The 12593-nt window shown below is 39.3% G+C and overlaps 2 protein-coding genes across 3 annotated transcripts in view; one reads left to right on the plus strand and one right to left on the minus strand.

Annotated features, from left to right (window-relative positions):
* The window catches only part of chordc1b (cysteine and histidine-rich domain (CHORD) containing 1b), a 14127-nt gene extending 7386 nt beyond the window's left edge, over window positions 1–6741 (minus strand). For both annotated transcript variants that reach the window (XM_037687378.1, XM_037687376.1), the window contains exon 1: window positions 6604–6741. In XM_037687378.1, coding sequence (XP_037543306.1) covers window positions 6604–6667 — 64 coding nt within the window. In that variant the 5' untranslated portion in view covers window positions 6668–6741. The remainder of the gene's footprint in view (window positions 1–6603) is intronic.
* A 1298-nt stretch (window positions 6742–8039) lies between these two features.
* The window catches only part of LOC119420010 (protocadherin Fat 3), a 139602-nt gene continuing 135048 nt past the window's right edge, over window positions 8040–12593 (plus strand). Inside the window, exon 1 of the mRNA XM_037687379.1 lies at window positions 8040–10991. Coding sequence (XP_037543307.1) covers window positions 8040–10991 — 2952 coding nt within the window. The remainder of the gene's footprint in view (window positions 10992–12593) is intronic.

Consider the following 12593-nt stretch of genomic DNA (forward strand, 5'->3'; position numbering starts at 1 on the left):
AAAAAAAAAAAAAAAAAGGCTAAACTTTGAAGTTTTGCAAATACAAATTCACGCTCAGCTGAAAACTGCTGCAGAACATATTTAAAACATTACAATAATCTCAAAAAGGGCTTTTTAAACAAGTATAAAAAGTGACATTTTAACTTTTCTTGACTACACTATCAGACTTCAGTAATTTTGTTAAGTCACCGTGACAACAAGCCAGCCTGTCGTGTTCTTTAGTTTATAGTATCCTGACTACATTTTCAGTAGTATAGACTGCTTCATCCGTGTTTGTGCACAGGATGCATTGTTGCAAGACTAACAAAGATCATCAGCAGAGGAAGTACTTGAAGACAAGTTTTATTTGTAATATTTATTTATCCATCTACTGAGGCAGTGACAGCAAGCAAGCAGAAAATTAAGTTATAGAACTGATCCGTATGAAGTATGTGAGAAAACAGCTGATCAATCAAAATTGTGTCAATCTCAAGTTTAGAAATTATATACCATCTGGTTTTCAATCCGTGTCATTTCATAATCATAAGGGAAGATTTCAAGGCATGCAAAAGTCTCCAATTCTATAATTATTGTGTCTCTGGTTGGGTTCAGAAATCAGGAATGTAGGCAGAATTTTTTTTTTACAACCAGGGTAAATGTCATGTAAACAGGTAAAACAGAAAATATGAACTTTTTTCACAATGTACTACACAGAATTTTCATTGGAAAGTCTGTGTACACAAAAAGTATTGAAAACAGTTTATGGTTTTAAATATTTTCCGTTATCTGAAGAATTCAAATATCCAAAGCTGTTATTTCCGAAAGAATGTGCATAGGTGAATGTACTTCCCAACAATAAAAATCATCCAATTTCTGTGTTGAGAAGAGGATTGTGGTTGGAAGTTTTCCACAACCAAGGTATGTCAACCGCTGCTGCCTTTACGACTGGGACAATTCCCATGTTTGTTCTCCATTAAGTCACGACAATAAAGATTCTGAAGTTTGACTTGATCTCTAACAGTCCTATTGCAGAATGTGCAGAAGTGGACCATGAACACAAATTGCTCAATGTGCTTTATTTTGTCTTCTTGAGCTGGTCTTCTGATTTGGCATAGAGACCAGGCGCACACAGGAAGCAGCATCATTATGGAGCGGTCTCTATGAAGTATTTCAGGACAGGATCTTCTTTACTCAGATTAGGATTCATTTTTGCAGCATCTTGTTTTGCATATATTTGTAAGTTTAAACATTTATGAATAACAGAACCACAGTATGTACAACCACACTGGTTATGGAAATTACAAGTGAATAAAATAACTGATTTTCTTTTGGTTTTCAAAGATGTTTTGGGTTTTCAAAGAAGAGTCCAGCTACAGGCAAGAGGTGGAACACCTGGAGAGCTGGTGCAAAGAGAATAACCTTCACATTAGGGGTGCACCGATTTCAATTTTCAGGCCGATCACCGATCACCGATTTTTTGAAAGTCTGAACTGCCGATTCCGATTTTGGCCGATACCGATTTTTTTTTTATAAGCAACAGTGTCAGGTGTTACAAGATCACAATGCACCTTCAATTTACCAATCTTATTTTATTGTAAAACATACCCTTGAAAAATACCCTAGAAACAATACAAACTTGTTGTTTTAATTAGTCATGAGGTAGTATTCTGAAATATAAATGAAGTTTACACAATTTTTGTTAAAACTATAAAATTAACCAAAAAAAAAAAAGTTCAGTTCCTTCAACTCTTTCACTTGTTACATTTTTTTAAAAAAACTTAAAAAGATAATGCAACAAGTGTAACATTTTCAAGTCAGTGGGTAATAAGAAATAACACTGGCACAGGTAAGTTTGTTCTCACAGACTTATTCCAGTCACTTTCATTAGTGGCAGGTTTTTCTTGATGAACAAAAGCATTTCTGCTTTGTCACCAGACAGGCGACTTCTTTTCTCATCTACTACATGTCCAGCCAAGCTAAACAGGCGCTCGCTTTCAATGCTTGTGCATGGGGCAGAGAGATAGGTTCGGGCAAGTAGAGCAAGATGAGGGAAACGATTTTCATTGATCTTCCAGTAGACCAATGGGTCCTGGCTCCTTTTGACTGGAACCTCAGATAGGTAGTTCTGTACCTGCATAGCTGAAGGGCTGGCCAGCTGTTGCTCCTGTTCAATGTTCTCCTTCAAGATTTCGTCGTGAGCTGCAAACAGTAGACTACGCCTTTTGGCTGCAGGTTCATCTATATCAGGAGGTCCCACTTCAGAGGATGTTCCTGCAGCAGGTGTGCATCTGGTCTCCCCCTCTGCAAGTTTGGTCAAAAGGAGCAGTTTCACGTCATCTTTCACCTCTGCTGAGAAGTAGCGATTCTTGTACCTTGTTTTGCATAAACAAAGAAAGATGGGTCAATCATTGTGTTTTGTATACATTAACAGTTTTTATGACTTGCATGTAAATAAAGAAATGCATTTCAATCAAGAAATTTTTATTTTTAATTTAATTTAAATGTTTGTTGAAATATAGTAGTAGGCTAAAAGTAATTATGGCTAAAATAGAATGTTAATAGTTACTTGCCTTGGATCCAGAACAGTGGCCAAGCTGTACAGGGGCTCATGCTCAACGTTGCTGAATCTTCTCACAACAGCCTCCAGCAACGTAGCTTTGGCTGTACCCACGCCACGGTCTGTGCTCGCTTGCCTCTCCTCTCTCTTCTTTACAGTTTAAGAGTACTTGATGACGTTCGAACTGTTCGTCAATCCACTGTGCAGTAAAACTTAACATGGACATTAAACTTACATCAGAAGTCCAGATGTCTGTTGTAAAGCTGAGTGTATTTGTATTAGCTTTTAGCAGGCTGCGGGTGTCTCTCGAAACTTGGCTGAACAACTCCGGTAATGCAAGATCAGAAAAATATTTCCGACTCGGCATATTATATCGTGGGCTCACGTGCTGCATCAAGCTTTTAAAACCTTTGTCCTCAACGACTGAAAATGGCTGGTCGTCTAATGCCATGAACTCCATCACTTTCCTCGTGGTAGCTTTGCTCTTTTCGTTGCTCATAAAAGCTAACAGCGACCCACCGACTGCCTCTTTGTTAGCGCTAGCTTTAGCATTAGCCTTAGCTTGGTTGCTCGCTTCAAACATTGCATACTTGGCGGCGTGGTGATTTCTTAAATGGCGAACGAGGTTTGTTGTATTAAAGGTTTTGGTGGTGGCTCCACCACTACTTACTTTGGCTTTACACGAATTGCAAATTGCGATCTTTGGCTCATTTTCTTTTACAGCGTAGAACTTCCAAAACGACGACATGGCTGCTCCGAGTGACCTGTGTGTGAGCTCTCACAGTGGAGCAAAAGGGGACAGCAGCTGATTTTCAGACCTTTCCGGAGGCAGCTACGATCGGTGGATAAAATCGGCTTCTCATTTAAAGATCGGCCGATCGCCGATCTCCCCAAATTAAGGAAATCGGGGCCGATCGATCGGCCGGCCGATTTATCGGTGCACCCCTACTTCACATCAATGTGAAGAAGACAAAGGAGATGATTGTGGACTTCAGAAAGAACAAAAACACCTACACCCCCATGAACATAAGAGGATCTGTGGTGGAAGTGGTCTCCAGCTACAAGTACTTGGGTGTACACATGAATGACAACCTCAGCTGGAGCAACAACACCAGCCTGATCAAGAAAGCTCATCAGAGACTCTACTTCCTCAGGCGGCTGAGACGAGCTGGTCTGGAAAGCTCAGTCCTCACCTCCTTCTGCAGGTGTGCAGTGGAGAGCATCCTGTGCTCCAGCATCAACGTGTAGCATGGAGGCTGCACAGCTGCAAAAAGAAAAGCTTTGCAGAGAGTGGTGAAGACTGTACAGAAGATGTTGGAGTCAGTCTCCTCACCATCACAGACATCTACACCTCTAGATGCAGGAAGAGGGCCACCTGCATCATGAAGGACCCCACTCACCCAGCACACACACTTTTTGCCCCACTCCCCTCTGGAAGGAGGTTGAGGAGCATTAAGTGTAGAACCACTAGACTGAGGAACAGCTTCTACCCTGAGGTTTTTAGACTCATGAATCTCTAACCAGAATAATCACTGTGAAAAAAATCATATCATGTTGCTGCTGATCTGTTTCAATATCGCTGCTGATCTGTTTCAATGTTGATGTGTTCATGCGTGCTCATCTGCTCACAGACTCATGTTCATGTTTGTGCTGATGTTCGACGTAATGTTTTTATGAGTGCTTAGTGTATATTTAGTTTATGTTTTTCTTAATTCATATCTTAGATGTAATCATTGTTTTTCTTATACATTTTATTGTTGGATGTAACTGGGACCCTGTGTACATAATTTTGCTCCACCACATGTACCACATGAGGTGCGAATGACAATAAAGAAACTCTGTCTCTGATGTTTCATTTCTAATTCCAAGAACTTCTCCAGTTCTCAACTAAAGTTACATACTCGTGAGTTTACAGGTTCATCTAAAAAATTAGAATGTTGTGAAAAAGTTGTATATTTCTTGTCAATCGCTTCAGAAAATTAAATTCATAGATTGCATAGATTCATTACACCGAGTGAACTATTTCAAGCCTTTGTTTCTTGTAATTTTGATGATTATGGTTTACAAATAATGAAAAACCCAAATTCATTGTTTCAGAAATTTTGAACATTCCACAGCCAGCTTTTTTGCGGCATTGCGCCGCTCAAGGTGGCTGCATGTTGGAGCAGCTCTGTTACTTTCATTCTGAGATTTTGCTTTTGGAAACTTTATTTCCTCTTTTTCTGGATGTAAATCACATTTTTTTGGATGATTGTTTCCTCTGGTATCAGAAGCTGTGCAGCTGGAAGGATTTTTACTGAAACTTTTTTAGTTTTGGACATTTGTTATTATGCGTAACCATGGCAACAAGGCAGTTTCTACAACCAACAGCAGCTGATTAACGTCTCAAAAGCTCAAGTAATATCTCAACTACAGCCCTAAATTTCAAATGAGTTGAAAAGGATGTTCTGTGGACGCATTTTCATCTACCTGCCAGCTGTGCTCGAGTGCCTGACCACTGAGATCCTGGAACTAGCAGGAAACACGGCTCATGACAGTGGAAGGACAGGATCGTCCATCAGCACCTACAGTTGGCTGTCTGCAGCGATGAGGAGCTCAACAAGCTGCTGGGAGGAGTGGCCATTGCCCTGGGAGGATTTCTGCCCAACATTCAGGTGATCCTGAAGCCCAGGAGGCCAACCAAGTGCAAGTAAACGGATCAACATCTGTGGCCAGTTTTTTCAGATCTGCTATAAGACGGACCATCACAAGAGATCCTTCCCGCCCACAACCATCAACATCTAGAACAACTCTTTTATGAAACAAGGAAAATGAGCTACAACAACATTTAATTTCCCTCTGGGATTAATAAAGTATTTTTGAATTGAATTGAATTTTGGTCCCAATGGCAGTGTGGGCAGGAGCTAAGTCCTGCTGGAAAATGAAATCAGCATCTTCATAAGCTCGTCAGCAGAAGGAGGTATGAAGTCTCTAAAACGTCCTGGTAGATGCTGCGTTGACCGTGGATTTCATAAAACAGTGGACAAACACCGTCAGGACACAGCACCCTAGATCACCACTGACTGTGGAAACTTCACTTTGGACTTCGAGCAACATGGATTCTGGGACTCTCCACTCTTCTCCAGTCTCTGGGACCTTGCTTTCCAAATTACATAAAAATGTACTTTAACCTGAAAAGAGCACAGTGGACCACTGAACAACAGTCCAGTTCTTTTTCTCCTCAGCAGGCAAGACACTTCTGACATGGTCTCTGGTTTATGAGCGGCTGGACTTGAGGAATGAGACATTTGTAGCTCATGTCTAGGAGTCAATTATCTGATTACAGTGTGACACCGGGAGTTTCCAATATTGAACCTCTTCACAATATTCTAATATTCTGAGACACCGGATGTTAGTCTTTGATTATTTGGAAGCCATAATCATTAAAATTACAAGAAATAAAGGCTTTAAATATTTCACTCTATGTGTAATGAATCTACATAATATGGATTTCACTTTCTGAAATGATTAACCATAACATTTTTGCAATATTCTATTTTTTTTAGATTAAAAAGGCTGAGTCTCATATAATGTAAAAACAGTTCTATTTGAACAGATAGCTGAATAGCATTATAACAAAAATATGTAATAAAATGAACAAATATATTAACCACAGTTGATGACAAGTTAGTAAAAAGTCATTTACAGTTGTTTTTTTTTTATTACTTTTTTGATATGCAAAAGTGCAGCAACATAGTTGTTTTAAAAATGCATGACAGACCAGATCTACAGTGTTCATTAAACTTTCAGTAGGATATCGTGTCCAGACAATTGTGCTCACCAAGAACAACGCTAACATGCTAACAAAATTGCATTAAAACACAAAACGCTCACGTATTACGTTTAAAGTACGAGCTATCAAACGTAGCAGCGTTAAAGAATTAAGTCAGACCAGACTGTTAACATCACGTTAGCTCGATGAGCCCTACGAGGCCCGTAGAAATTTCCAGATGATCAGAGACGTTAGCTTGCTAATATTCCGACACCCTTGCACATTTAGATTTAAGTTAACTAAAACTCAGACTTACCGTCCGGATTGTTTTCGGGATCAAACCGCTCTCCGCATCCCTTATTATAACATAAAACAGACATAATGGTGGACGTAGAAAGACAACGGTGACTAGACTTGTGAGACACAGCGCGGGTTGAAGCGGTGTGCGGCTGACTGCCCGAACATTCCGCTTGCACTTCCGGGTGATGACGTCGGCTAAACTCGGCAAAGATCGGAGCTTAGTCTCCGCCTCCATCCAGTGATCGTTGTCCCGCTCAGCATCGTTAACTGATGCTGGCCGCTTTAAAACTTGCACCTTCCTCACAGCAGCACGTCTCTTACGGACCATTACCTTGCAGCAAACGTAGTAGAACCTTTTTGGAGGTCACTTATGAGTTTACTACTGTAAATAGCCCGTTTTCTGCAGTCTATTGTCAACTGTTTGTTAGGATATTTAGATGTTTTTTTTTTTTTTAATTATTATTATTATGGCGCTCGGTTGTTTTGCATTTTCCCCATTTTAAAAAATTGCCGTAAGTAAATAGAACGGGAAAGGATTCACATTCACTGATGGCATCTATTTCATCTAAAGGTAGGACACTATGTGGAAAGGAGATTATTATTATTATTTTTTTCACATTCACAGAGAGAGTACCGTTCAAGCGGCAGAAGGTTTCTTGAAACTGAAACAAATTCGCAATTTTTTCATGCTGGCGAGCTCCATCTGAGCCGCATCAGTCATCAGATCCTCTGATGATGATGATGGGTGCACCGGGACAGCTGAACTGTGATAGTTCATTTGGTGCTGATGATGATCAATGCCATCTATAGTCCACAATGCAGAGTGCTTATCTAAAAAAATGATGCTCCTTTATCATGCATGAGAATTCCTGTATGCAAAAGGCAACACATTTGAATCATATGTTTTATATTGTCTTGTATTTTGTCACATGTCTGTCTTTACCTATTTTGTTTTCACTTTTAATTTTATCTGCTTTCTAAAAATAAAATAGTGAAGATGATCACAGTGTTTTTTAAAAAAAAAATAATAATAAAAAAGCTACTCCAAAAAGTGTTTTTTCCAACAACTATTTTTTAATAGGTGCAAGTAAATACATTTGTTGCAAAACATCTTTTTAGAACATCACAAATCCGGAAATCTTTTGGGAAAAAAAAAAAAAGTTAGGATAATTTCTGTTTGTTCAGAAGACGTGCTATTTTTCTCTGAGACACATCAACATTAAAATGTGGGGGGGATTAAAGTTATTTTATTTGTTTGATTGCATTATTTAATGCTTGAATCCAATGCACTGGTGATGCTTTCATTTTGTGTATTTCTAGCATGTCCCGTAACTTTTGTCTCAGAGTTACTATTTTAATTCTTTGAGCATATGTCTTTAACAACTGATGAACTGAATACTGTCTCTCTTGTCATTTTTCTTTCACACAGGATTACTGGGTGATGGACTATTGATGAAGCATAATCTATGTGGAAATATGTTTTTTTTACCTAGATATCCCCCCTTTTTAAATGCTATTTTATACATCTTCCTTCATTTTCTTCTAACCCAAGCCACACCAAGGACAGAGCGAGCCTTGCTGCTCTTTACTCAGCCGCTCTATAATGCTTCAGTCTTTGAGAACGCCGCTGCACGAACTTACATCAGAAGTGAGGTCAGGATGGGCGTCACTCTTGTGCCATCTTGGCCTTTAGATGTGAAGTACTCGATTGAGTCTGGAGACGGTGAAGGCATTTTTCAAGCCGAGGAGTTTGAAATGGGAGATTTTTGTTTTCTCCGCATATGTATAAATAGGGGCAGTGGTGCCACACTGAATCGGGAGGTACAGGACAATTATACTCTGACTGTTAAGGCCTCAGCCCATGAAGGCCTAGAGGCCTTAGCCACCATTTATATCAAGGTCTTGGATACTAATGACCTCCGACCACTATTTTCCCCAACCTTCTATTCATTTGTTGTTCCTGAAAGTGCTCCCCTGGGCACCAGTGTAGGACGTGTAACAGCCACAGATGCAGACATTGGCTCCAACGGAGAATTCTACTACTTCTTCAAGAACCGCATAGAACTCTTTGCTGTTCATCCAACAAGTGGGGTCATCACCCTGACAGGCCAACCCAAGATAGATAAAAAAGAAAGATTTGAGCTGGAGGTGCAGGTTGTTGACAGAAGGATGAAACTTTATGGGAATAATGGTATCAGCAGCACTGCCAGACTGGTCTTAACTGTGGCTCGGGTTAATGAGTTTGCTCCTGTTCTCAGTGCTGTCGCTGTTGTTCCATCATTGACAGACAAAGACCCAGTCTATGCTATAGTGAGTGTTGAGGACAACGACGAGGGACTATCTGGGGATATAGAGTGGTTGTCCATTATTGATGGTGACCCTAATGAACAGTTTGTGGTTGAGAGATCAGCTTTTGGAAATGAATATAGAATTAGAACACTAGAAAAGATCAACTTGGATACTTACCCCTATGGCTGCAACTTAACCTTCCAGGCCAAAGACAGAGGTATACCTCCCAAATTTTCTAACACCCAAGTTGTTCACCTGGTGGTTACAGGGCAGGACGTTGTGCAGGCAAAATTTGAAAAAAATGTTTATGTAGTCAAGCTGAAAGAAATAGCTCCCCCGGGCACTATTGTAGAAGTGGTAAAAATATCCCCAGCTCCTCTGCTTGTCAATTACAGCTTCAGCAGCCTCTCAGATCCAATGCACTTTGATATAAACCCTTTGACTGGGGTTATTGTGACCACAAGGCAGCTAACAAAGATATCACAGGATTTCATAGAGGTAGAGGTAGTTGATTGCATCAGTCAGCAGCGAGCAAAAGTCCAGATTACTATAGAAGATGCAAATGACAATTCTCCAGTGTTTCGCCAGCCATCCTATCAAACTGCAATCAACGAGAGCTTACCAATAGGTACTGTTATTCTTGTAGTGTCTGCTGTGGATACTGACAAACGTGAGAATGGCTATGTAACTCACACAATCAATGGTGAGAAGTCTCTTCCGTTTAGCATAGATCAAAACACTGGAGAGCTAAGGATCACAAGCGATCTAGACTTTGAGTCAACAGAAGATGTTTATACATTTGCAGTACGAGCCTCGGACTGGGGTTTACCCTACAGAAGGGAGAGTGAGGTCAATGTTACCATTCGTGTGATAAACATCAATGACAATCGGCCTGCTTTTGAGAAGATTTCTTGCAGAGGAATGATAAGTCGCAATTTTCCCATCAACAAGACCATTGTTACCTTGTCAGCAATAGACATGGATGAGATGGGCATGGTGAGGTACAAAATACTGTCTGGGAACGAATTGGACAATTTTCACTTAAATCCAGACTCGGGGGCTTTAGCTTTGAAGAGATCTTTTGAAGCAGAGAGTTCAAAAAGTGGGATATTCAACCTGAAAGTGGTTGCAACAGATGGTGAGCTGTTCTCTGATCCTATATATGTAAACATATCAGTAGTGAGAAGCAGGATACCCCCCAGCGGGTTGACCTGTAAAGAGACCAGGGTAGCCCAGTTGTTGGCAGAAAGAATGCTCTTGAAAGCATCAGCAATGGCAAGGCCAAAATCAACCGAGAGATATATTGATATTTTCTCTATAAACAAACAAGCCCCACAGTTTGAGGCCTTGCCTATGAGCATTCTTGTGAGAGAAGACTTGAATCCTGGAGGAAGTGTGTTTCAAGTACGAGCACGAGATGGTGACATAGGTTTTAATGGACACATTCTCTTTTCCATTTATGATGGAAACAAAGACAACAGTTTCAACATCGACATGGAGAGTGGACTGATAACAGTACTGCAGCCACTTGACCGTGAGCGAGTGGACCGTTACTTCCTTAATGTCACCATCTACGATCAGGGCATTCCACAAATGTCAAACTGGAGAATTCTGACGGTGATTGTAGAGGATGCAAATGACAACAATCCCCAGTTCTATCAAGATAACTACTCTGTTGTTGTTTCAGAACAAGCAGACATCGGAATGGAAGTAATTACAATTACTGCCTTTGACAAAGACATGGGCCAGAATGGACAGCTCTATTTTACAATGCTGACCAACACCCCTCAGTTTGGTATTGACAGTGAAACTGGAATTGTTTTTGTTGCCAGCCAGCTAGACAGAGAAACAATCCCAGTGTTCGTCCTGATGATTGAAGTGAGAGACAAGGCTGAAAAGGGCACTCAACGGTCATCAGTCACTACTCTAAATATTATTCTGGAAGACGTCAATGATTGCCCTCCAGTTTTTATGCCTAGCAGTTACAGCACACGAGTACCAGAGGACTTGCCACCAGGAGTTGTAATTGCATTTGTTCAGGCTCAGGACCCAGACGTTGGACCTGGTGGACAAGTCCGATACTTCTTGTTCAATGACTTCAATAAAACTTTTGAGGTAGGTCATGTAAGAGCTAATTGTAGTTATATACTACTTAACCTTATATATTGTTATGTCAGCTTTTACCATTTCCTGTGGCCACATCTTCCTGACATGAATAATGGATAAAAGACAAGAAATATTGTGGTTGGAATATTATAAACTTATAACTATTTCTGTATTAGTTTTTTTCATCCCCAATTTTTTTACATCTTTTATCAATTATAATAAATCGAATATATATACATCTAATATAATAAATCTAATTATAATGAAATGGCCGGCTTCATTAGATAAATAATAATTGACTTTCTTATGCATGTGAATATTTTATTCAGTGCCCTGAGACAATGTCTGTTGCGACTTATATAAATAAACTGAACTGAAATTAAATCCTTATAATTTCTTGAAGGAATACATATCACACACCATCTTTCATCCCAGGGTTTAATTTTAAATATTGAAAATTACATTTTGCACATACTTATGTGATATTGCAAGACCTTGTATGATCTGTTACAATTCTGATTATTGTGAATAACTTTCAGCTATTATTACATCAGATTTGAGCTTAATATCTGTAACATTTACAGAGTTATTGCACTTTTTGTGTTGGTTATGGTCATATAGCTGTGGTAATCATCTAGGGTTGCATTCTCAAGTTAATCGTTTGTAGATACACATGTAATGATTCATTTTTAAGTTTGATTTGAGTTTGATTTTCATCCGTCCAGCGGTTTATGATATATTTTTCTTTGACAAACACACTCAGACACAATAGAAAAAAAAGCCTTTTCACTGCAGGTGATTAAAAAAACAGTAGCCAAGTCTAAAATAAGTTAATATAATAAACCATTTTTGACCTGCTTTTATACGATTTACGAACCATTATTCTATTGTTTCTTTCAGGTTAGCGAGTTTTTTTTCTCCACTGGTTTTATCTTTAACTCATCCGCAGAAAGTGGCTGAGCCACTTTAAATTCCCTCCGTTTCTTTGTCAGCTGCTGAATACTTTCCCTCCAAATTTAGGTTCTTCTTGGTTTATTTCAAATGATTGTTCAATATCCATGTTGAACATGTGTGTGTGCATGTATATGGGTATGTACACATGGATAAGTGTGTACACCTTAGGTATATACATACTTTACAGATTTATTCTGTGTGCATTCGGTCAAAGCAAATGCATGATGTGGGCTTGTTTTTCAAGAGGTTCTGTGTGTTCAAATGTGCATGTATGTATGTGTATATATGTATATATTAGGGACGCACCGATTGCAGTTTTCTGGCCGATCACCGAGTTCTAACAAATCTGACCTTCCGATTCTGATTTTGGCCGATACCAATTTTGTTTTATAAGTGACACTGTCAAGTGTTATAAGTTCACAATGCAGCTTCAGTTTTCCAATCTTATTTTATTACACCTTCAATTTTCCAATCTTATTTTGTTGACAAACATACCCTTGAACAATATCCTAGAAACAATACAAACATGTTTTAACTGGACATGATGTAGTGCTCTGAAATATAAATGAAGTTCAGACAATTGTTGTTAAAACAAACAAAAAAAAATCGATAAAATCGGTTTCTCATGCAAGTATCAGCCGATTTCCGATTTCCTAA

The sequence above is a fragment of the Nematolebias whitei genome, chromosome 14, assembly GCF_014905685.2.
Source record: "Nematolebias whitei isolate Nwh7 chromosome 14, NemWhi1, whole genome shotgun sequence".
NCBI classification, from domain to species: domain Eukaryota; kingdom Metazoa; phylum Chordata; class Actinopteri; order Cyprinodontiformes; family Rivulidae; genus Nematolebias; species Nematolebias whitei.